The 25674-nt window shown below is 38.0% G+C and overlaps 1 protein-coding gene across 5 annotated transcripts in view; it reads left to right on the top strand.

Moving 5' to 3' along the window:
* TAF1 (TATA-box binding protein associated factor 1) overlaps window positions 1-25674 on the top strand; it is a 64423-nt gene that overhangs the window by 18636 nt on the left and 20113 nt on the right. For 4 of the 5 annotated variants that reach the window (XM_074359913.1, XM_074359911.1, XM_074359915.1 and 1 more), the window contains exons 19-32: window positions 1278-1427; window positions 1603-1722; window positions 2015-2190; window positions 3034-3212; window positions 4658-4871; window positions 5386-5551; window positions 6929-7140; window positions 9754-9862; window positions 10072-10170; window positions 10466-10643; window positions 14812-14879; window positions 16094-16216; window positions 16982-17074; window positions 17157-17241. In XM_074359913.1, coding sequence (XP_074216014.1) covers window positions 1278-1427; window positions 1603-1722; window positions 2015-2190; window positions 3034-3212; window positions 4658-4871; window positions 5386-5551; window positions 6929-7140; window positions 9754-9862; window positions 10072-10170; window positions 10466-10643; window positions 14812-14879; window positions 16094-16216; window positions 16982-17074; window positions 17157-17241 — 1972 coding nt within the window. The remainder of the gene's footprint in view (window positions 1-1277; window positions 1428-1602; window positions 1723-2014; window positions 2191-3033; window positions 3213-4657; window positions 4872-5385; window positions 5552-6928; window positions 7141-9753; window positions 9863-10071; window positions 10171-10465; window positions 10644-14811; window positions 14880-16093; window positions 16217-16981; window positions 17075-17156; window positions 17242-25674) is intronic. The other variant, XM_074359912.1, reaches the window with a different exon arrangement.

The raw sequence follows: 25674 nt of genomic DNA, 5'->3' as shown, positions 1-25674 counted from the left end.
GTTAAATAATCTGTTAAAGCAAAAATGTAAAACAAAGATTTGATCATACCACTCTCTTGCCCAAAGGGTTCCTTTGGGTTCTCATTTCTTTTAGGAAGAAGTCCTCAACATGATTTACGAGGCTCTACATGATTTTGGTCTTGTAATGTAACTCTAACCTTCTTTTGTCTGTCACTGTCCATCTTATACTCTTAAGTTCAGACATACTGAAGTTCATTCAGTTCCTTAAATTTCTTTTTGTTGCCATCTAGGATTTTGCATCTGCTGTTCCCTCTGCCTAGAATATTTTCTCTCCACTCCTCTACCGTTTGACTCTTGCCGTTGCTCCTACCCTCTGTTCGGATTGGATCACCATTCTTTCCTTCTTTATGTACATATAGCACTTTTTACTTTCCTGTTGTGGCACTGATCATGCAGTACTGAATTTGGTTGGTTATTTTTCTCTCCCTCACTAACATAAGGCCCTTGAGAAAGTAGTGCCTAGCATGTGGTAGGTATTCAGTAAATAGTTGGTAAATGAGTGAACAATTGTAAATGAGGTGAGAAAGAGTGAGTAAAAAAAAGCATCATTGTACTGTTCTTTTGAGGTTGGAATGAACAATGAGTGGATATCTAAGAATTTCCAAAATTAAAGAGTCTGTTGAAAGGCCTTCAAGATTGAATCTTGAATAGGAAATTGACCACTCTCTAGCTAATCATGTATACTCTTGACTGGTCTGTTTGGACAAGCACATTCCCTCTGTCTTAATTGCCTGATTGTTTTATGGAGTCTGTGAACACTATTCAGGGTCCAGGAGGGGACAGGCCTTTTAGACCAAATCAGTGGCAGAGGTAAGATATACTTTGGTTTATTGCTACTGGGATTAGGACCAGTGCTTTGTAAAGCATGCTTATCATCTAATTGTGGGACTACATAGGTCATTCTAAAGAAGGCATTTGAGCAATTGGACAAGCAGATGCGATCATCAATCTAACTTAACTCTTGAGCATCATGAGGGCAACACCATCTTTGAGAACTCTCAGTGAAATCCAAAGGATATGGGGCCAAAATTCCTTCTTATACTGACTGAGATCTTGACCTCTATTATCATAATTTAAGCACCATAGGAAAGAACAGCAGACTGAGTATTGGGCAGCTTTATGTAACTATTGATTTTTGTGGACAGTTTAAGAAAGCGTCAAGTTGGACATTTTGTAATTATCACTACCTTTTAAGTATAGTGAGACATAGAGCAAATGTTTCCCACCATCCTTAGAAAATTTTTGTCTATACCTAGGTTCGCACTGCTCCTTGGAACACCACAAGGGCCTTCATTGCTGCCATGAAGGGCAAGTGTCTCCTGGAGGTGACTGGGGTAGCAGATCCCACAGGGTGTGGTGAAGGATTCTCCTATGTGAAGATTCCAAACAAACCAACACAGCAGAAGGTGAGACTGTCTGAATTTTGAGAAGGTGAAAAATCAAGGGAGGAAGAACTAGAGGTTAAGGAGTGGAGATGAATGGGTGGGGATCTGGAAAGCAGTTGACAGGATGATTTAAATGCCTACTTAAGGAGTTCAACTTACTAGGATTCTTTCCTGTTTTGTTTTATGTTTGAGGTAGGATGATAAAGAGCCTCAGCCAGTGAAGAAGACAGTGACAGGAACAGATGCAGACCTCCGTCGCCTTTCACTGAAAAATGCCAAGCAGCTTCTACGTAAATTTGGTGTTCCCGAGGAAGAGGTGGGTGTGGAAGAGGAAAACTTACAGGTTTCTAGGGACTTTGTACAAAGAGAGGGAAAAGCTTGGAGTCAGGTAGGTGTTAGGAACTATCTGGAGAATTGTGTAGTATAGGTTATGGTAGACTGGATCTTAGATACTTTTTCAGGTGTTAGCTTTCCTAAAGCTTTCTGGGTTTTTTGGTTTTGGGGATTTTTTTGTTTTGTTATTTTGGTCTGGCTTTCTAACCGTGTGCCCTGGTTTATCCTTTGAAATCCTTGAATGATTTGTGTGTATGTGTGTGTCTCTCTTGTAGATTAAAAAGTTGTCCCGCTGGGAAGTGATTGATGTAGTACGCACAATGTCAACAGAACAGGCCCGCTCTGGAGAGGGGCCCATGAGTAAATTTGCCCGTGGATCGAGGTTTTCTGTGGCTGAGCATCAAGAGCGTTACAAAGAGGAATGTCAGCGCATCTTTGACCTGCAGAACAAGTGTGTTGTTTGAGTGCTGCAGAAAATCCAAGCTGGAAAGGGGTGGGGGGTCCTAGACACTATTTCACAGTGAAGAGAAGGTCACCTGATAATGTGACTAGGTGGTCAGGTATCTGTTCATAATACTGCTAGAGTACCGATTCACTTCAAAGCAACTTGGCAAAGGTTTTGAATGGCAAGAAGTGCTAGGTTCCATGGCAACTTCTGTAGCCTACTTGGGCCTGGCAGCCATTACAGTGGTGATAGGGGACAGTAGGGATTTTTTTTGAAGGCTTAGTGGTGAGAGGATGGTAATGGCCTATTAAAAATGACCGGTGTGCTGATCTGTTTCTCATGCTTTTTCCAGGAATTCTGAAAGAATTGCTGTACTATTTCCTATTTTGACTTTGCCTTGTTGACTAGATTTACAGGAAAACCTTGTAAAAGCTTTTCTGTTCAGGGCCCAGTGTCTTAGTGGATTTTGAATATTCCTTTTTTTTTAAACATTTTTTATTGATTTATAATCATTTTACAATGTTGTGTCAAATTCCAGTGTAGAGCACAATTTTTCAGTTATACATGAACATATATATATTCATTGTCACATATTTTTCTTAAAGAGGAAATACCAATTCAACTACAAAGATAAGTTCAAAATGGCAATAAACATACATCTATCATTAATTACTGTAAATGTTAATGGACTAAATGCTCCAGTCAAAAGACATAGAGTGAATATTCCTTTTTTAAGGTTGATTTTCTAATTTCCTACTCTCACCTAACCTAAAGCTGTATTTCTTCAGCTCTTTCTCCACTTCTGTGTTTTCCCTCCTTTCAATTTAGTATTGTTTTTCTTCTCTTTAGGGTTTTGTCATCAACCGAAGTCTTATCAACTGACACAGACAGCAGCTCAGCTGAAGACAGTGACTTTGAGGAAATGGGAAAGAACATCGAGAACATGTTGCAGAATAAGAAAACCAGCTCTCAGCTGTCACGTGAGCGGGAGGAGCAGGAGCGGAAGGAACTACAGCGGATGCTACTGGGTGAGGGTAGTGACTTCACAGACAGACAGACAAGAAAAAGAAAGATCGAAAAAGTGTAAATAACTGCACACTAATTACTGAGGTAAAGCTGGAGGCAGAAGAAGTAGGAGATGAGTGTAGAAAAGCCTACAGATGAGGTAGGGAGATTACTGCAAACTGGACTCTAGGTTTGTCTGTGGGGCACAGGTTGAAAAGATGCTGCCAATCTACTACTGCCTCTGTCTGTATCAGGCCTGGCCAGGCCAGGGCTGTCAGTGCTGTACATGAAGTGAGCTTTCTGAGCATTCATTCTAGAGGGTAAGAGTTTTTAATACAGAATCTGTGGGTGCATTTGGGGGGTTGTTCATGAACCCCCTGAAATCATATGTAAAATTCTGTACAAATGTGCCTTTTCTGAGGAGAAGAGCCATGCCTTTCAGAAGATTCTCAAAGGAGTCTTAGACACTAAAAAGTTTAAAATCACTGACCCAAAATCGCTTAAGTTGAGGGCAAGGATGATAAAGGCCTGAACTGGTTTGGAATATGGTCACTGGGAATGAAGAGAGAAAAATCAAAGTGATCTTAAGATTTCACTTTGGGCTTGCTGGAGAGATGGTGGTACTGTTGATTAAAGTAGTGCATTTTAGAGAAAGAAGCAGGTTTAAGATAGAAAGTTATAATATGTGGAGTTTGAGGTTCCCATGACACTTCCCAGTATAGGTGTCAAGCAGACAGTTGAAAACTTGGGTGTAGATACTGAGAGAGAGGATAAAGGCTGAAGATGAAGGTTTAAATGACTCTTCTCATTCACAGTAGTCTTTCCTTTGTTTCTGCTCTGTAAAAGCTTTGTGTAATTTTGTTGTTCTGACTACTTTGTAAAGATGTGATAAAGCCTTTCCTCCAGTGTGGTCCTGGACCAGCAGTATCTATATCACACGGGAGCTTGGTAGAAATGCAGGATCTCAGGCCTCACCTCAAACCTACTGGATTAGAATCTGTATTTTAAGAAGATCCTCAGATGATTCCTATTCATTCATATTAAAGTTTGAGAAACAAACTCTAGGCCTTAAGACTCTGGACTTGTTTCTGTGGTGCCATTTTTTCCCCTGGGTGCTTGGGTGCTTTCCTTTAATGTGATCTTCAACTACTTGCTGCTTGGACTTTCCTCTTGCGCTGTTGTTCAGAGGAATCAGAATACAGCTACTATTCTTCTGTTCCCTATGTAACAAACATGTAGTCTTTGAGATCCTTTCAGAACTTCCTGTACTTAGAAAAATTGGAGCATTGACAGTGTGGTCAAGTGAAGTCAGGAAGGGACAAATCAGTGTATTCTTAGGGCTGGTGGTGACTTTGATGCTTTCTGTAGAACCATAGTTTTATGGCATGGTGAGCTTCAGGGTCTCTATTCAACCCCAAAGAAATGGCCATTTGGGGGGAATGTGTGGAAATCTTTTTCTGCCTTGCAGCAGCAGGCTCAGCAGCAGCAGGAAACAATCACAGAGATGATGACACAGCTTCTGTGACTAGCCTTAACTCTTCTGCCACTGGCCGTTGTCTGAAGATTTATCGCACATTTCGAGATGAGGAGGGGAAAGAGTATGTTCGCTGTGAGACGGTCCGAAAGCCAGCTGTCATTGATGCCTATGTGCGCATACGGACCACAAAAGATGAGGAGTTCATGTAAGTTTGACTCCCCACTCTCCAGTGTGATACGGGGACGGGTAATAATCATGAGGAAGGAGGGAAGAGGAGATGCTTGAGTTTTAATGATAGGATTCTGCACAGTTGTCTCTGGCAGTCTATGTTAATTGGAAACCATCTTGCCTTTAGAATTTTGAGTTTGTACAGAGCCGAAGCACAGGGAGAATTCCAAATTTGCTGCAAAGCAAAGGCACGTTTTCAGTTCGACCTGGGTCCTTCGCATTTTCATGGGTTGGTAAAAATCTTAGGGACTCCTCTGGACTTGTTCTGACAGAGGTGCCTCTCTGCACATGGAAGGCTGATAAGTGGGGGAGATGAGAATGTCAGGTAGCCCCTTTATTTTGGTCTTGATGGATTAATAATATTCTTTTAATTGAAGTATAGTTGGTTTACAGCATTGAATTACTTTAGTTCTGAGATATTTAGATATCAGGACAGTCTTGTTGATTTAAGTTTGCTTAATGGATCTGTGATTTTTTTTCCCATTATTTAGTCGAAAATTTGCCCTTTTTGATGAACAGCATCGAGAAGAGATGCGAAAAGAGCGGCGGAGGATTCAGGAGCAACTGAGGAGGCTTAAACGGAACCAGGAAAAGGAGAAGCTTAAGGGTCCTCCTGAGAAGAAGCCCAAAAAAATGAAAGAACGTCCTGACCTAAAAGTAAGCATAATATTGTGTGATTGTAACTAACAAAGCAAAGAAAGAAACCTTACCTTTTCCATTAGCTTTGACATCCTCCCTTGCTGGGAATGAGGACAGTTTTGTGAAAAACTGGTTTGAGTTGGTATGGCTACTTGGGTGTTACCAGTACTATTGGGATGGGTACTGACAACACCAGACCTAATCTCGTGCCATTGAGTGTCATTTTATACTTAATCCATTGGAAATATTTCCTATGAGTTAAGATAGGTGTGGTGGATTTTTTTTAATGTGTACATATATGTATACACATACACCTTGCTTTTAAATTGCACATATTAAAAGAAGCAACAGGAAAAAAACACACAATACAGGTTGCTTTGCATGATTTAGGTAGGATTCCAGATATTACTGTGCAGTGTCACTCTAATGTGCACCACAAAATAAGGCAACTGTGGTACAGTGGAAAGAACCGTGGATTTGGAAACAGATCTGGGTTCAGGTTCTTGTTCTGCCATTTAGTAGCTCTGTGACCATAACCTCTCCAAACCTGTTCTCTCTTCTATAAAATGATACCTGTCTCACAGTAATGGTGTATTAAGAGATGTAATGCATGGGAAGGACTTTATAAACTGTAAACTTCTCAACAAATGTAAACTGCTGTTAATGTGTACTAAGATCATTACGTATTTTAATGTTCCTTTCTTGTATGTGATATTACATAAGTATGATACAGCTTTGATCCCATTTTGCAGATGAAGCTGGGGCCAGTTGCAAAACTGAGATGGAGACTTGGTATTATTAAGCCTTTTCCTTGAGCTGAAAATACAACCATACTGGCTACCTGTGCTGCTGAATGCAACCTTGGGCTTCCAATAGCCTTTCTCCTGCATATTTAATATTTTCATAGTTTACAACTTAAATTGACAGTGGAAATCCTCTCCCTTTCTTCTTCACTTGATTTTTTTTTAATTGAAGTATAGTCGGTTTACAATGTTGTGTTAATTTTTGGTGTATAACATAGTGTTTCAGTTACACATATATATTCCTTTTCATATTCTTTTCCATTATAGGCTATTACAAAGTATTGAATACAGTTCCCTGTGCTACCCAGTAGGACCTTGCTGTTTATCTGTTTTATATATAGTAGTTAGTATCTGCAACCTCACTTGATTTTTAAAGAAATGTTCAGTCTCTGGATTTCATTTGGTTTTTAATGTGTCATTTCCATACATGTACTTTTGTCCAGTGGCTTCTGGCTGAAAGGTGTATAATGATTCTATTGGAACAAAAGTTCTGGGCCTGCCTTTGTTTCTCTTCTACCTTCTACGAATTTCTTAAAGCTAGCATGAAGCCTGCTTAACTCTGACATGTTGATACTTTTTTTTTTTTTTGCAGCTGAAATGTGGGGCTTGTGGTGCCATTGGGCACATGAGGACAAACAAATTCTGCCCTCTTTACTATCAAACAAATGCTCCACCTTCCAACCCTGTTGCCATGACAGAGGAGCAGGAGGAGGAATTGGAGAAGACGGTCATTCATAACGATAATGAAGAACTTATCAAGGTTGAGGGGACTAAGATTGTCTTGGGGAAACAACTAATTGAGAGGTAAGGGATAGCAGGCAAGAAGTGCCACGGGAGAGATCTATTGGAGGTTGGTGATATTGGTGGATAGCAGGGGTGAATGTGATGTGTTCTCTGAAGTGGAACTGAGGGCATAGGATTTTCCTCAGTAATCGTTGCTGGTAAAGAAAATTACAGTCTTGAAACATGTTCATTAGGCTCCACTACTTGCCGTTGGGCATGCTACCTAACTTTTCTGAGTCTCAACTTCCTTATTTACAAAATGAAACTACTCTTACCAAGGTAACTATTATGATAAAATGAGGGAGACTATATAAAGCATATAGCATAGCACCTGGCATATAGTAGATGCTCTTCTTGTCCTACTTCAGGCGCTTGTAATATTTGTAAGGTCCCTAATTTCAGATGTTCTGATAACGGACCATCCAAAAAGATTAAGGAAACAAACTATACTTATACCTACCTCTTACCTTCAGAGAATTTAATAGATGATAATCAAGTAGAAAAGTTTTTAAATTAAAAAAGATTCTCCCCTGATTTTTTAGTTTGAAAATTGCAAACTTACAGAAAAGCTGAAGGAAAAATACAGTGTAGTATTGCTTTAAATTCACCAACTGTTAACGTTTGTCACATTTATTTCATCTTTATATATATATAACTTTTTTTTGCTGAAACATTTGGAAATTGCTGGCATCATGGCATTTTACTCAGATTCTTTAGCACACATCACCTAAAAATAAGGATATAACAAATATGATCCTATTATGACATCTAAGAAAATTAACATTAATTCAGTAATATCTAGTATTCAGTCCTTATTCAAGTTTCTCCAGTTCTCCCAATGTCCTTTATTGCCTGCCCCCTCTCCCTCCAATTCAGGATCCAATCCCAGTTCAAACATAAAGTATTTTGAGTCTGTCTTAATCTAGAACTGTCTTCCCCACCTTTTTAGTTTTTTATGATGCTGGGTTTTTTGAAGAGTCCAGGCCAATTGTCTCATAAAATGTCCCACATTCTGGATTTATCTGTTTTCTCATTGATTATATTCAGAGTAAATGTCTTTGGCAAGATTACTGCATAGATATCATGTACTTAACTGCATCACATCAGGAAGCACATAATGTCAGGTTTTCATACTATTTTGATCATGTTAAAGTGCTAATCCCCAGATCCCTCTATAATAAAGGTATACTTTTTCCTTTGTAATTAACATGTGGGTGAATATCCTATTCTCTGGCAATCTTTCTCTTAATAGTTTTAGCATCCATTGATGATCATTACCTAATTCAGTTATTACATTGGGGGTTGCTTAACAGCGGTTTTCTAATTCTAGCATCCTTTCTTCATTAACTGACATTCTGTAAAGAAGCGCTTCCTCTTCCTTTTTTGTTTGGGTATTATTGATTCTGAAAGTCTTTCTTTTGTACACTTAATGTATTACAATTCATTAGCATCATTATTAATTTTGATGCCCATATTGTCCCAAATTGACCCCTTCAGGCCAGATCCTCTGTCCTTTTGAAATGACCCAATAAATTTTGAAAACTTCTTTGCTCTCTGGCATGAGATGTTCCAGCCTCTCCTTGAAATTTCCCTATTCCAGACCCCAAATCAGCCATTTCTTGAGGATTCCTGGTTCCTTTTATTGGGAGTGGTATTTAGAAACTAAGATCTAGGTGTTAGGTATGTTCATTGCCACTGAGATGTCATTGCTTCTAAGCTCTTAGTAGGCAGAACTAGGAAATATACCTGTATTATAAATCACAACTTCATATTGATACCTCCAATTCAGACTGTATCTACAGATTCTTCTTCATCTTCTCTCATTTCATATTTGTATCCTTTCTCTGGTTCCCAACCTCAGTATATTTATTCATTTGCTCTGTTCTATGATTTGTACAAAATAGTTTGAGAATTACAATACCAATACTACTACCAACAACAAGCTCGTAAAGTAGATCCAGGGTGTTTTCTGTAATTTGTTGCCTTTGGATTATATCCACTGATGTTGTACAGTCAGTGAATATATGTAATTCAAATATATTTGAATTCTTTTTTGAGTGTGTGATTTTTTTGTCAATTCGATATGCAGTTATATTTATTTGTTTTTGTTTCTGTTAGGATTTGAGGTTTTTCCCCCCATCCTTGTTAATTTGTCAATATCTGAATAGTCATTATGTTTTGAAGCACATTTGAAAAGGAAAATTGTAGTATTTTGATCCCATATGTTGGAAGGGAAGAAAGTGGATGAGCTTTTAATGATTGAGGGAATCTGAGACTATTTTTTCTTTTCAAATCAGTTTTTATTTTCTTCCTTGTTTCTACGTTGAATCTAGCCCTTTAACCTTAGGATAGAATGTTGGAGCTGGAAGGATTCTTGAAATTCCTTTAGTCTAGTTCCCTTATCTTCCAAATAGGAAACTGAGGTGAAGTTGTGGCTTGCCTAGTTCTTTATTAATTTGGAGATCCTATGAGACCTTGCCTGATCTGAGCCTTAAAATGTGGGTGTCTGGCCTTTGGTTTGGCTTTTTCCTTCTAGGCTCATGCTCAGGTACTTTGGACTTTTTCATTGTAGTCGCTTTTTCTACGGGGACTAGAAATAGGGACTGCACGCTATGAAAGTGTTATTGATTGCAGTGCAGATGAGGTTCGCAGAAAATCTCTGGTTCTCAAGTTCCCTAAGCAGCAACTTCCTCCCAAGAAGAAACGGCGAGTTGGAACCACTGTTCACTGTGACTATTTGAATGTGAGTATCTGCATTGTTGCTTTCTGACCAGATGGGGTTCTCATTGATTCCCCTAGCTCTCTAAGCTATGGCCCTGATACAGCCTCAGGTTTTCCTTTGGGCTTGCCCTGATAATTATATTTTGGAAATCTTGTAGTGAACAGTACACATATTTGTATTGTGGTTTTTTCTAATCTAAAACAGAATTCTGATTTCATATTTCTCCTTAGAGACCTCATAAGTCCATCCACCGGCGCCGGACAGACCCCATGGTGACATTGTCATCCATCTTGGAGTCTATCATCAATGACATGAGAGATCTTCCAAATGTGAGTTCAGTGCATTCCGATCTATGGATGGCAAGACCCTTTGTTCTGTCTGTGATTTCAGATAGAGGGCAGTAGATTATAGTCCTAGGAACCTGGAACTCCTAGTTCTTTGGAATATAGTTTTTAATTTATTTTTTAGTAGTTCAGTAGAGGATACAGTCAGACCTGCTCCATCTAGCAAGATTCCCTTGAGAACTGATGGCCAGGTAGAGACGGGTAAGATGTGAGAGTCTTCAGGCGTTGGTTCTGGCAAGTGTTCTTTGCTCATGGATGATTTCCGCTCTTATTTGCACAGACATACCCTTTCCACACTCCAGTCAATGCAAAAGTTGTAAAAGACTACTACAAAATCATCACTCGGCCCATGGACTTACAGACACTCCGTGAAAATGTGCGTAAACGCCTCTACCCATCTCGGGAAGAGTTCAGAGAGCATTTGGAGCTAATTGTGAAAAATAGTGCAACCTACAATGGTAAGAATCATCTGTTCCTTGACTACAAAAGTCACCTTTCAGATCCTTACTTATCTCTTATTGGTCCTAAATTCAGACTAGATTGGACTGACTAAAAGGACCTACAATGTATTCGTGCGTTTTGGGGTTATGAAAATCAGGTAATGTACATTTTAGTCATTTAATAGGTACTGCTTCTTTTTATTCCCACTTTTTATTGTAACCTCTGGAGAATTTGGAGTCTCTCTGTTGAAATGGAATGGGGAGTAGTGGGAGGAAGAAGTGGGCCTTGGTAAATAGAAGGGAGAGGCATTCATTGTGGATGAAACTCCCTGCAGAGTATGTGCTTGTGACTATATTTGCTATGTGTGAATCTTTGATTTGGTCTACAGATCTGTCATAGGGGCTGTTATATGTCCACTTTGTGCAAAAGCTTGGAAAGACAAGGAGAAAGAAATTTGTTTTTTTTAAGAGGGGTAATAGTACAGCTTCTGCATATAGAGAATAAAGTTTTCTGGTTTCCAGTTGTATCCTTGAGCCCAGGTTCATGTGTAAGTGTAGGGATTAAGAGTACAGACAGAGTATGAGCTGTGGGTCTGCCACTTACTGAGTTACCTTAGACAACTTATTTAACCTCTCATAGCTTCTTCAGTTTTCTCATCTGTACACATGGGACAATAGTAGTACCTAGATTTTAATACTTTTCACAAGCAGTCTATCTAGTCTCATCTCCAGTGACTGGCTCCCATACCTACTACAGATATAGACCCCTGCCACATTCAGCACTGTGTTTCACTAAATATCCTATGCCATCTCTTCATGCCTTTGCACAGTCTTTGCCCTTTGTGTGGAATGCCATTTATTCCCTTTCAGTGGTGAATTTTCATTCATATTTCCAGACCAACTCGTATTATCTCTTCATGAAGGCTTAGTCAGATTGCCCCCAAATACCCATTTTTCAATCCTCTGTGACCCCCTAACATAAGTAAATCAAATTTTATAGCTCTTATTCTATTATACATAATTATTTATGCATTATTTGTGACCACCTGGAGAGACTATTCATCTTTGCATTCTGAGGGCCTAGCAAAGTACCAGCTATATATAAGAGAAGAATAAATCTCTTAGGTCCAAATGTCATTCAAACTAGCAAAGATAAATGCTTAAACAAAAATCAGCTTGGAAGGGGAATGGGAAGCTAAGAGTTGACTTTGAAAATACAGAGCTTGAGATACCTGTGGGTCATTTAGGTGGTGGTGTTAGTAAAAATTTGGAAATCTAAGTTACGACTTTCTCCTTACATCCCTACGTAGGTCAATCTTCTTTCTTCCGCATGCCCAAATGCTAATAATAGTACTATTACTGTCCATCTAGTTGGACAACCTAGAAATATTACTCATTGTTGATTCCACTCTCCCTCCCCTATGCTCATAGATCGCTAAGTGCCACAGATTGTAGCTTCTAAATTTGCTGGAACACATCCCCTTCCTTTTAGTCTTTGCTGCTACTATCTTAGTTGAGCCCTTGTCATCTCTTCTTTGACCTTTCACAGTAGCTTCCAGACTTTCTCTGTGCTGCTTGCTTTAATTCTTCACACTGTTGACAGGGTATTTTTTTTCTAATAGACAAATTTGAAAAATTACTCTCTAGCTTAAAATCTTTGGTACCTTTGTATTTCCTGTGAGACCTTTGTGTTCCTCTCTGCCTTTCCAAGTTCTGTTTCCTGTTTCTCCTCCACACATACCTACCTGTAGTCCAGTTGTACCAACACATTTCACAACAGGAATCATGTGAAATGTGTTGCTTCCTGTTTCCATGAATTTTCTTATTTATGTGTTTTTACACACTTTCTTCTCCCTCTGGAATGTTTTTCTACCCTGTTGTCTGCCTGATGTACTTCTACTCATCATTAATGACACTGCCCAATTGTCAGTCACAACACGCCTTCCCTACTCCTCCCTGGTATGCAGATTTTGTTGTTGTAGAACAGCTTAAAACACATTGCAACCCCTCCATAGTTCATAGCAATCAGTATATTCCTGTATTTACACTTACGCTCACTTTTTAAAAACTGTTATGGAAATTGTTAGTCATATACAGAAGTAGAGAGAAAGTAAATAAACTTCAGTGCACCTGTTCTCACAGTTCAACAGTTACCAGCATACGGCTGATTTTTTTTTTTTAATTTTATTGAGTTACAGTCAGTTTACAATGTTGTGTCAGTTTCTGGTGTAGAGCACAATTTTTCAGTCATACATAAATATACATATATTCATTGTCACATTCTTTTTCACCATGAACTACCACAAGATCTTGTATATATTTCCCTGTGCTATACGGTATAATCTTGTTTATCTATTCTATATATACCTATCAGTATCTACAAATTTCAAACTCCCAGTCTGTCCCTTCCCACCCCCCTCCCCCCTGGCAACCACAAATTTGTATTCTATGTCTATGAGTCTGTTTCTGTTTTATATTTAAGTTCATTTGTCTTCTTTCTTTTTTTTTTTTTTTTTTTTTTTTTTTTAGATTCCACATATGAGTGATCTCATATGGTATTTTTCTTTCTCTTTCTGGCTTACTTCACTTAGAATGACATTCTCCGGGGACATCCATGTTGCTGTAAATGGCATTATATTGTCATTTTTATGGCTGAATAGTATTCCATTGTATAAATATACCACAACTTCTTTATCTAGTCATCTGTCGGTGGACACTGAGGCTGTTTCCATGTCTTGGCTATTGTAAATAATTCTGCTATGAACATTGGGGTGCTGGTGTCTTTTTGAATTAAGGTTCCTTCTGGATATAAGCCAGGAGTGGGATGACTGGGTCATATGGTAAGTCTATTCCTCGTGTTTTGAGGAATCTCCATCCTGTTTTCCACAGTGGCTGTACCAAACTGCATTCCCACCAGCAGTGTAGGAGGGTTCCCTTTTCTCCACAGCCTCTCCAACATTTATCATTTGTGGACTTTTGAATGATGGCCATTCTGACTGGTATGAGGTAATACCTCATTGTAGCTTTGACTTGCATTTCTCTGATAATTGGGAATATTGAGCATTTTTTCATGTGCCTGTTGGTCATTCATATGTCTTCCTTGGAGAATTGCTTGTTTAGATCTTCTGCCCATCTTTGGATTGGGTTGTTTGTTTTTTTCTTATTAAGTCATATGAGCTGTTTATATATTCTGGAGATTAAGCCTTTGTCAGTCATCTTTTGCAAATATTTTCTCCCATTCAGCATACGGCTGATCTTATTCATTGTTTAGTCTGTATTTCCAGACATCATGTCATTTCATCCATAGATACTTCAAGCACTTATACCCAGTCTTACATTGATTTATTTTCATGTCATTCTCTTTGCCTAAATCAAGAACCCTCTAAGATAGGAACTGTGTTTTATTTTCCCTTTATTCTCATCATTGAGCATATTCCAAGACGGTCATTAAACATTTGTTGAATGAATAAACAAATGCCTGCTAAATGAATTAATAAGTAGTTGAGAATAGAGCTGTGGTTTAGGCTCCGGGGAGCACTTATGCAGAGGATACTGAAAGAAAGTGGTCAGAATTATTGTTTAGATGAAAATACTTTAACTGTCCCTATGATGAGTTTAAGTTAGGGCAGCCACAAGCAGAGAATGTAGGAGATAGTTGGAGGATTTTCTGAAGCTCTTGTTACGGATTTCAAGGAAACTAAAGTAATAGTCTCAGGTGGGATGGGATTCTTTCGTGACAAAGGCTTTGAATTAGCCATATGTCAGGTGGGCATCACAAACCATGAGTTCTACAAACAAATTACTGTTGTAAATTTTGCATGCTAACTATGGAAGATTATAAATCATGCATCGATCCCCTCAGCCATCCTTAAACAAATTATCATTCCCCATCCGTAGTATTGTTTTCAAGGTATTAAAGGTAACAGTATTGACAGTAGTGCTGCTGTCTATGGATATACACGAATAAGAGAGAGAGTTAAAATTGGTTGATTCATTCATGTCGTGCATGTGCTATGTGTTAGGCACTGAAAAGTGGAGATAAGACTGTTTTATCTGTAACTCAGTAGCTAGGCTGGTGCCTGGCATATATTAGGTGCTTAAGTAAATGAGTGGAAAGTATAGAGAGGTGTTGGCAGCTCTTGCCTCCCATTTTACTCCCATCACTTATTATTCCTCTGTAATTTAGGGCCGAAGCACTCATTGACCCAGATCTCTCAATCCATGCTGGATCTTTGTGATGAAAAACTTAAAGAGGTAAGACATTTAAAATGAGAGAAAGGCAGTAGAATTTGAAAGTGGCAGGTTGCAAGACTGAGGAAGTAGGGAATGTAACGGAAGTAGGAGGTAGAGAATTGTGGAAGTAGCAGATCTATAGTATGTTAGAGTCTGGAAGGAACCTTAGAAATCATAGTCTAATCCCTCCCTTTTGTAGATGGAAAAACTGAGGTCCATAGAAGAAAATGACTTGTCCTTGGCATCATGGCTATTAAATAGTGAAACTAGGATTAAAATCTAAAACCCACAGAACTCTTTAGAGAGGTCCAAGGAAATTGACTTCTCAGGAAATCAGCAGAAGCTGAGAGACTTGTTTTGGCAAGGAAAATTTTTAATTTTTAAAAGACAATCTGTATTTCATCTTCTTAACAAAACGAATATGGCACCTTTACAAGCTTAAAAAATACAAGTATGATGGTGTTAATATTGAAGTAGAAATTTCATAAGAAGACTGCTGCCCTGTCCTGCCTGCTATCTGCCATCCTCGATGGGGTGTCATTGCAGGACCCTTTTGCTTCAGACGTGTAAGATCTCCCATCTGTTAAATCATCGATGTCTCAAAAAAAAATTTCGTAGAAGAGGATAACCAAGTGGCCATTACACATGAGAACATTCTCTACTTGATTGATCATTGGGGAAATGCAAATTTAAACCATGATTAGTCACTACTACGTATCCAGCAGAAAGGCTAAAATTAAAAAGGACTTTTAAAAAAAAGACTGATAATGCCAAGTCTTGGTGAGGGTATGGAACAATCAGTACACAAACTTTTTCCTGGTACTGTCTGAAATGAATTTATTGGGTTAGACTCCCTTACACAAAAATCACTTACCAACAATACTGTGTTCAGTGTTTTCATTGATAGTTTTATAGCAAAAACAATATGATATTAAAACTTAATTTGGTGAAGATGTTTTTGTTGTGAGAGCTAAGCTGTTGATGCCCAGGGATGTATATTGTTAATTATCTACAGGAATATAAGATACACTACCTAAAGGAGTGGTTGGTGCATCTCTTTTGATCCTTTTACTGGAATGTTATTTATTTGGACTTTTTGTGAGTCATTGAAAATTCAAAGTTAGTTTTTTTGGGACAAGGGCAGTAGACAACTGAACCTTGAATTATCCTTAGTTTTCTATGGTGATCACACCTCAGGGAAACCTCTGCCTTTGCTTTGCTTTGTTTCATATCAGAAAGAAGACAAATTGGCTCGTTTGGAGAAAGCTATCAACCCCTTGCTGGATGATGATGACCAAGTGGCATTTTCTTTCATTCTGGACAACATTGTTACCCAGAAAATGATGGCAGTTCCAGATGTAAGTGGTCTGTGTTAAATATTGTGAAGATAATACGGGGGAAAGGAAAGGATGATAGGATGTGTATGTGTACATACAGTGGGAGTCTGGAGGGTGGTGTTCGTCAATTCAAATGTATATAAATTTTAAAAAGAAACCTTATTGCTGTATGAGTGCATTATTGAAATCAAAGAGGCCAAGAGTTTATGGATATAGAAAGTTTCTTTATTCCTGTTGTTCTCATTCAGTATTTTAATGCTGCTTAATAGCCCTGGAAAGAGATTAGGATGCCAGCTAATGGGAGGCTTTGGATTTAGAAATACTTCTTGACAAATAACAGTTTGATAGTTACTCATGGTTTGTTGTCTTTTGTTTCATTTTTGGCTTTTGCAACTTTATGACATGGCCACCGTGTTGATTCTATGTATCATTTTGTTGTAATGATCCTCCCTAGGAATTCTGAACTGAGTTTCCTTTTGTGTTGTAGATATCTGTTGGATATGTGTAATGCTATAAAACTTCTGCATGGGACTAGGGAAAAAGAGATTTTAATTGTGACTATAGAGCAGGGGTCCTTACCCTATCAGGACATAGGAATCCTTAAAGGAATCCATGAACCCCTTAAATTATATGCAGAGTTTTGTGTAATAATGCATCTTTCTGGGAGAAAGGTCCATAGCTTTTGTCAGAGTCTTAAGAATGTTAGTAACCTAGTGAAGTGAAGGTTGAGAATCTCTGGTATAAAGAATGATTTCCTTTTAATTTCTCATGCTTTCTTTCTACTAGTCTTGGCCATTTCATCACCCAGTTAATAAGAAGTTTGTTCCAGATTATTATAAAGTGATTGTCAGTCCAATGGATTTAGAGACCATACGTAAGGTGAGTGATTTGGTCTAAAATGTCTTTTTGGAATCAAGTAACTTTGTGTGTGTATCTGAGTCCCTGATTCTTTTAATCACAGAATATCTCCAAGCACAAGTATCAGAGTCGGGAGAGCTTTCTAGACGATGTCAACCTTATTCTGGCCAACAGTGTTAAATATAATGGTGGGTATTTCTCTTTCTTTTTCTTTTTCCATCACTCTATCCCTCCAACATTGGTTAACATTACAACGATGTATAAGTGCGTAAAGCAGTCTTGAGCAGTGATAGCAGAATCAGTCACGTGACTTACTCTGCTTTTTCTTTTTAAACAAGCAGATATTTTAGCATGTTCAGTAAAGTTTATTAATAACTTTTAATAATGAAAAAGCAGTGTACATTTATTTTCTAAATTTTGGAAGGCACAGAAAAATGAGATGACAATAAAAATCAAATGGACATGACTTTGAGCCATCATTGCTTTCCATGAGGTATGAAAACTCACCTATGCCCAAGACCCTTAGATGGGCCTTAGGGAAATGTATTAACTGTAGTCCATGGTGCACTTCCTCGGAGGGTGGAGTTTCTGCTCAATATATGAACTGATTTGAATAATACATGCCAGGTTCTGTGCTAGTTACTTAATCTACTGATGGGAAACACATAGTTACTGTCCCCACATAACTCACAATCCAGTTAGTGGAGAGAAATAGTTAAAGGCAACTTGACAAGGACTATATTAAAAGAATATACAAAGCACCCTAGAAGAGGGGAAGCAGTACCTTCACCTAAGGGTTAGGGAAGGTTAATAAAGTTAATAAACAAGTTAATAAAGTTCAGTTTTGAATAGCTCACTTGTTAAGTAAACGTTGATTGAGCACCTAATATGTGCTGGCACTGATAGGTGCTACAAATCTAAAATCAAATTAGATATGTTCTCCGCCCCCAATTGGTTATAGTTTAGTGGGGGAAACAGAGAAGAAAAATGACAGAACTTAAATATTATGCTGGTTGCATGTGCAGAGTGCCAAAGGAACACAAAAACATGATATCTAAAACAGAATGGGACTGGAGGAAGCTTTCTGGAAGAGTTTTCTTAAACTGAGTTCTAAAGGATCAGTGGAGTTTGCTAAGCAAAGAATGTGGAGGATAAAGCATTCTAAGCAGAGAGAACAGCAATATGTAAAGGCATGGAGGCCTGAAATTACATAGTAGGTTTAAGAAATAAGTTATTGGGGTTGCAGTTAAGTGTATATGTTGGTGAGTGGTTATATGTGGAGAGGTAGACAGGTGTCCAATCATAGAAGGCCTTGTGTATGCAAGAGTTTTTGCTTTATCCTAAATGGGAAGACATTAAAAGATTTAAGCAGCCAAAAGGCAATCCCATAGGACTAACTCCTGAAGCAAAATAGAAGAGGGAGCTAAGGGCAATTGAGAGACTTGCGCAGCATACTGAGGTCTCAGTGAAAATTCCACACAACTGTATAACTTCATCAGCAATATTCAGCAGCCCAAGTAGCGTGGCTGTCTGTTTGCCAGATAGAAGGGACAGATAATTAGAAGGATGAGATGAAGGAAGCGACAACCAGAAAGACAGATGAGGAAATGGGTATTCCAGGCAAAGACAATATAATGTTCAATATCATGGAGGAATGAAAGAACAGGGTGATTCAGGGAACTGTACTTGACTAGAACCTATGTATTTCATTAAGCAGAGTTGTAGGAGATGAACCTTCCCTTTTTGTTCCATGTAGATTGGGTTAAAAGAATCTGCTTTGTCCCTTGTGCTCTTCTTCTTCCTGATTAGAAATTGGAGAGTGGAAATGCCCTTTGTCAGGTCACTTATGTCAGATCATTTATCTCTCCATTATTGTCTCCTGAAAACACCTAAAGGCAATCAGCCAGAATTCTGGTAATAGAAGTTGGTAGGCTCACAGATGTCTAAAAATGATTATAACAAGTAATAAGCAAGCAAGAGTGTCACAGAGGCTGCTTGGCCTAGTGGTGGCTGCCTTAAGATAGAGGGCAGATCTATAGGAGCTTGTGTAAGGCACTAGGAAAAACCCAGAAGATGCTAACTGTAATGAGTAGAGGGCAGATGGACAAATCACAGAAGACAAAAATCAAATGCCAAATGAAAATGAATAAATATTCAGTTGTGCCTAGTAATCAAAGAACTGCAAATTGAAACAGATAAACCATTTTTGTGCCTATTAGATGAGCTCAGTTTCTTTTTTAATGGGAGTATTCGATACTAGTGAGGCAGGTACTCTCACATGTGCTGTTGGCAGCATAAAATTGTGAGACATTTCTAGAATGCTCTTTGACAGTATTGAAACTGAAAAATAGTTAAGTGAACAGACTTGATAGTCAGGTAGACTTGAATTTGAATATTGGCCCCACCACTTCATAGCAGTGTAACTTTAGGCAAGTAACTTAGCCTTTGCTTTCTCAATTATAAAATGGGGGAAATAATAATACCCTCCTTAGAGGGCTATTTTGAGGATTAAATAAAATAAGGCATGTAAGTGCTTAGCACCTGGTAAAATAATCTATCCTAATCAGAGATATAGACAAAGCTGTTCAAGGTAATGTCATTTATATTCATGAGAAATAACCTGAAGGGTTAATATAAAGAGAATGATGAGTTGTTATGCCACCTGTAAGAAAGATTATTGTATAAAGATTGAGAGCTTATTTTAAAACTAATGACAAAAGTGCTTAGAATACTAAGCGAGAAAAGTAGAACACAAAACTATTTCATCTCAGTTATGCTTCTTAAGAAAAGATGTCTATATGTAGAAAAAAAAAGACTGGAAGGAAACCCATCAGTGTGATAATAGTGGTTATTTCTGAGATGTAAGGTAAGGATTGTCTTCATTTTCATCTTTTATGTGTTTTCCAAGTACTCTACTGGTATGGAAGGCAAGAAACTCTTTGTGGAGGAGGTAATTTTAGAGCTGAATTTTGAAGGATGATGATTATTGTAGCTACTTCTTCATTGAGCACCTACTGTGTCAAGCAACTAGTCAAGTGTAGAAGGGTGGGGAAGAGGTTCCACACAGTGCAAATTCAAAAGAAGATGAGAGCGCCTTGGATAGGGCAGTACAAGTAGTTGATGTTGGCTAGGGTGCAGAGTGAGAGCTAGTTTTGGTGTTAAGAGATGAATTTTTAAAGTTGAATGGGACCAAATCATGAAAGGCCTAGTATGTCGCACTAAGCGTTTAAAAAGACAGACCACCATAACAGATATTTTAGTGAGATCATTCTGGAAGCTATCTGAAAAATAGAGGAATGAGATATGGAGAGCAGTAAAGAAACTTGACAGTAGTCCAAGAGCTTGAATTAAGTAAGGTAGGTAGCAATAAGTATCGAAAGATGGGGACAGACGGTAGAGATATTGAGGAAGTAGAATTGATACCTTCACACATGGCAGGAAGTTGGGGGTATGCGTAAAGGACAGGGAGAATTCAAAATGATGCCAAGTACTCATACGTTCTTGGTGAAAACAAATTGGTAGACTTTTTAGACAGCTGTAAATGTGCATTCCCTTTGACTGAGCAGGTTCACCTCAAGGGAATATTCCACACAACTTTGCGAAGACATATGTACAAATGTACAATTGTTTGTAATTGCAAAAACAGGGAGCCTTCTGAATATCGAACAATAGGAAATTAGTTAAATTATGGTACATCTATATGATGGAATAAGGTTTAGCTGTCAAAATGGTAGATTAGCTAACAAATAAAGCTGTATTTTGTATCTGCTGCTATCAAAATATACCCAGGATGTATTGTTGAAAACTAGATCACTCAACAGTATGTACAGAAGGAGTTGCAAATTCAGATCCTACAGAGGCCAGACAGGTACATAAATGAGTGAAATGGGCTCAGTAGGGACAGATGAACTGGAGCGTACATTCCCCATCTAAAGGGCTGAGTCACTAGTTCAATTGTTGCCATAGAGCAGAATTACTAAAGGGAGAGATGGAGGATAATTTTCACTTTATACTTTTTTGTACTTAGATGTCTGAATTTTTAAAATTAAGCATGAAATACTTCTGCAATTTTAAAAAATTTCCATTTTTTGGAAGGATGGGTAGGTCAGATGACATTCAGAATTCTGACATGGGCAACTGGTGGTGCCATTGACTATTGTCCTTCAGTATCCGTGGGGGATTGGTTCCATGACTCCCAGGGATGCCAAAATCTGCAGATGCTCAAGTCACTTATATACAGTGGCATAGTACGTGCATATAACCTATACGCAACCTCTCCTGTACTTTAAATCATGTCTAGGTTAGTTACAATATCTAATACAATGTAAATGCTATGTAAATAGTTATAAATACAATGTAAATAGTTGCCAGTGTGCAGCAAGATCAAGTTTTGCTTTTGGGAACTTTCTGAAATTTTTCCCCCAAGATATTTTCAATTTGTAATTGGTTGATTCCGTGGATCCAGAACCCGTGGATACAGAGGGCTGACTATAATGGGAAATACAGGAGGAGTGGTTTTGGAGCAGAAGTGATAGAGTTCAATTTGGGCTGTGTTGTATTGAGGTAGTACATCCAAATGAAGACTTCTAGTAGATAATTATCTGTATATAGGTCCAAAGCTCAGAAGAGAAGTCTGTACTGTTTGTATATGTGGATATTTTTTTCAAAATCATCAGCATGTAAAAATGTAAGTAGATGAGCTCAAATAGGGAATAGGGTGCATTCATTGAACTCCCTGATGCTGTAGGTGAAATATGGTTGTATGTTTTTCTGGGTAGAAAGACCATAACTTTATCAGATTATCAAAGTTATACGTGACCCCAGAAAGTTAAGGACCACTGTTAAGAGAGAATGTAGGTTGAGAATATACTTGACAAATACCAAACCAGCATTTAAGGGATCAGGTGGAGAATACTGAGGAGTGGCCAAAATGAAAGAAGGAAAGCCAGAAGAGAGTAATGTCCTGGAAACCAAGAGAAGGGGAAAATAGCCAACAGGTCAAATGCTACAGAGAAGACCAAAGAAAATGGTCTTTAGAAGAGCTATTTCGGGGGGAGGGTAGACCTCAGTGGTGGAATGCATGCTTAGCGTGCACAAGGTCCTGGGTTCAATCCCCGGTATCTCCATTTAAAAAAAAGAAAAAAGAAGAAGAGCTATTTCACTGCAGTGGTAGAATCAAAAGCCAGACTGCAGAGGCTATGAATGAATGAGAAGTAAGAAAGTGGAGACTGAAATTTGCCTGTGAAGGGAAGAGAAAGACTTGTAATCAGTATGTTGGAGGGGATGCAGGCAATTGGACAGAGGGGGCCTTTGTGTAGGTGAAAGAGAAGAAAATGAAGAATGTGGGATAAGATCCCTATGAGAGTGGGAAGACATTGAGAAAGTTTCTGCCCAGTAGCCTCTTACTTTCTCTAGAAAGCAGAAAACAGGGTCTTTTGCTTAGAATGAGTGAGGTGTGGTGGGAGAGAATTTGAAGAGAAATGTAGATAAGGGTTTGAATTATTTGTCATAGGAAATTTGAAAAGGAGCTGATTTAGGGACATTTCAGAAATACTAAGCAGCCTTTGAGGGTCCAGCTGAAGTTGAAGACCATTCATTTTTATAGCGGCATCAGTTGGCACAGTTGTTTAATTTTTGTCAGTGCTCATCAAACCAAATTACGGAACTGAGAAAGCAGGTGATATAATTAATTCAGGACTGGGATTTTGTTTCTGGATATATTGGAAAGATCTGGAAAAGATGGTGTTAGCAAGGAAAGAAAAGGTGATAGTTGAGCTTCTCAAACTTTGCCACCAAAGGACCCTTTATAGCAGAGGATTATTCCTGCATAGCCTCCAGTTTGAGGCAGTATCCCAAAGCAGCTCTACAAAAGCTTGAAATTTCTTTGACAATTCATGTTTTATCTTTTAAATTTATGCAAATTTTGCATTATGCAAAACCTGTACTTGAACATGTTTCAAATTTTTTACCAAATTACTGTGTATCCTCCCCCACCCCCACCTACATTTCAGTAAAACTGCCAATGAAGAAAGTTCTGTCCTACAATTTCCAGCTGTTTTAGCCTCCTCAGATGCCAACGTCTGTCTCTATGACTTAGCGAGGCTTTTCTTGGGTTCAGCAGAAAGCCAAGGATGGTTGTAGCGCTCACTTCCTTTATTTCCCTTCTCTCAGGAATCACAGTCCTACACTTCTTGGTTGAAAGCAGTTGTTTCATATGTTTAGTGTTTTTTTGGTTTTTTTTTTTTTTTCAGTTTTCTGTGGGAAGACTAGTCCAATAGCAGTTACTCCATCATGCCCAGAAAGTCTTTTAATTTTGTTTATGGTATTTTCTGACATAGAGAAACTTTATTTTTATGTAATTAACATTTATCAATCTTTGTCTTTATGATTTCTATCTTTGGTATAATTGTTTTAAAGACCTTCCCTACCTGCAAGACATCCAACTATATTTTCTTTTAATACATGTAATATTTTAAACATTTGAATGTTTATCAATTTTAAAAAGTAAAATCTAAGGTATAAGGTAAATATCTAACTTATTTTCTCTTCCAAAGGAGTAACTAACATGTCCAAGTCATATTTATGGAATAGTCTATCCTTTTGTACTAATTGAAATGCTACCTTTATCATATACTAAGTTCTTATATATTCTTAAACCTATTTTGGAGCTTTCTATTCTATTTTATTTACTTCTGTATCTAATCTGTACTTTTATCATCAGGTAGTATCACTGTGATCATCATTCAGACTTGTAAGTTTGAATTCCTCAGCTATGACTTAACTTCACCCAGTTATCCTAACTAAACTCCCAGGATCATTTTTGTTAGATTCTAAGTTGTCAACTAATCAATTAATACAAAATTGAAATCTTATTTTAATTTATGGATTAATTTGAAGAGAATTTATCTTTATAATAATACAGTTCTCCATCTAGGAGCTCATGTTTCTTCATTTATTCACGTTTTCTTTTCCTCCCTCAATAAAGACTTCTAGTTTTTCTGGTATGATTTCTAGGCACCTTTTGTTTAATTTATTCCTGTACGTTTTATAGTTTTTGTTGCTTTTGAGCATTTATTTTTTTGTTGTTGAGTTTATTCTAATTTAAAAGTTTTGCTGCTATTGTACATGTGCTTTCTCCGCTCCACCAAGTGGTTATTAGATCTAAAAGTTTCAGTCAGTTTGAAGAATATGAATAAGTGATTCAGTATTGTTCATGGGTTAATATAATACTTAAATTATTTCCATATACTAGTTTGGTCATTAATGAATATTAAGGTTCTTTTTTTCTGTCAATGACTCTCCTTAGATTGGGGCCAAGATATAAATATTCCTACATGCAGGTTAAGTCTTTTACATCACTGAAGAGAATAAAATCCCCCTCGATCCTGCTTCAGCCTCTTGCTGCCATCCTTTCTCTTCACAGCTGACTTTTTAATTTGTTTTTATTGTGGTAAAATACACACAACATAAAAATTTACCTTTTTAGCTATTGTTAAGTTTACAATTCAGTGGCATTAAGTACACTCAGTATTGTGCAAGCATAACCACTGTCCATTTCCAGAACCTTTTCATCATCCCAAATAGAAACTCAGTACCCATTAAACAATAGCCCTGTTCTCCCATTTCCCCAGTTCTGGGTAACCTCTCTTATACTTTCTATGAATTTGCCTTTTCTAGGTACCTCATGTAAGTGGAATCATACAGTACATAGAATATTTGTCCTTTGTGTCTGCCTTTTATTTTGCTTGGCATAATGTTTCCAAGGTTCAACCGTCCATGTTTTAGCGTGGATCCGAATTTCTTTTCTTTTTGTATGAGTATGTAATGTCTCTCTCCTATTCTTTACCTGCCATTCATGCCTCATTCAGCTTTAATCTGGCTTCTACCCTGCCCAATGTACCAAGTAAACAGGATCACATAATTGCCAGGTAGAGTGGGCACTTTCCAGTCCTTATCTTGACCTCACCCCAGTATTTGACATTATTAACCATTCCTTCCTTGAAACTGTAGTATGACTGGCTTCATAACGACTTTCAGTTCTAATTTTCCTCTTACCTCAGAGCAGTCCTTTTCAGTCTCCTTTGCTGCATATTCTTCTGCCTGTTCCTACAACTTAACTACCACCTCTTTCCTGATGACTCAACTCTGTTCTGGGCAAAGATTTGTGTACATCCCAACCACTTGCTGAACGTTTCCTCTTGGATGTCCCAGAGGAACGTCAGACATGCCTCAAACTGAATGTTTTCTTCTTTCCTTCTCTGTTCAGCTTTCTCCCTCTGTCCTTTACTTGAGTCAGTCCTTTACTATTTCCATTCTGGGATTAACGGAGCACTAGCATCACCAAGTAGCTATATCTGGAAACCTCAGTTTGATTTTGATTTTGATTTTGATTCTTTCCCTTGAATAAGTCCCTAACTTCCAGCATATCACTAAAACCCTCATTATATTTTGCCTAGATTATTACAATAAATAGTCACCTGGCCAATGTCTCAACTTCTAGATTTACCTCTTCCTAACCTATCAGATAGACCTATTTAATAATTTACACTTCTTATAAGAAAGTCAAACATACAGAAATAGATAAAGTAAATATTAAAGCTTCTGCCTACCCTCCCAACTCC

This window comes from Camelus bactrianus, chromosome X (genome assembly GCF_048773025.1).
Source record: "Camelus bactrianus isolate YW-2024 breed Bactrian camel chromosome X, ASM4877302v1, whole genome shotgun sequence".
Lineage (NCBI taxonomy): Eukaryota > Metazoa > Chordata > Mammalia > Artiodactyla > Camelidae > Camelus > Camelus bactrianus.
This window is presented reverse-complemented; position numbering and strand designations above follow the sequence as displayed.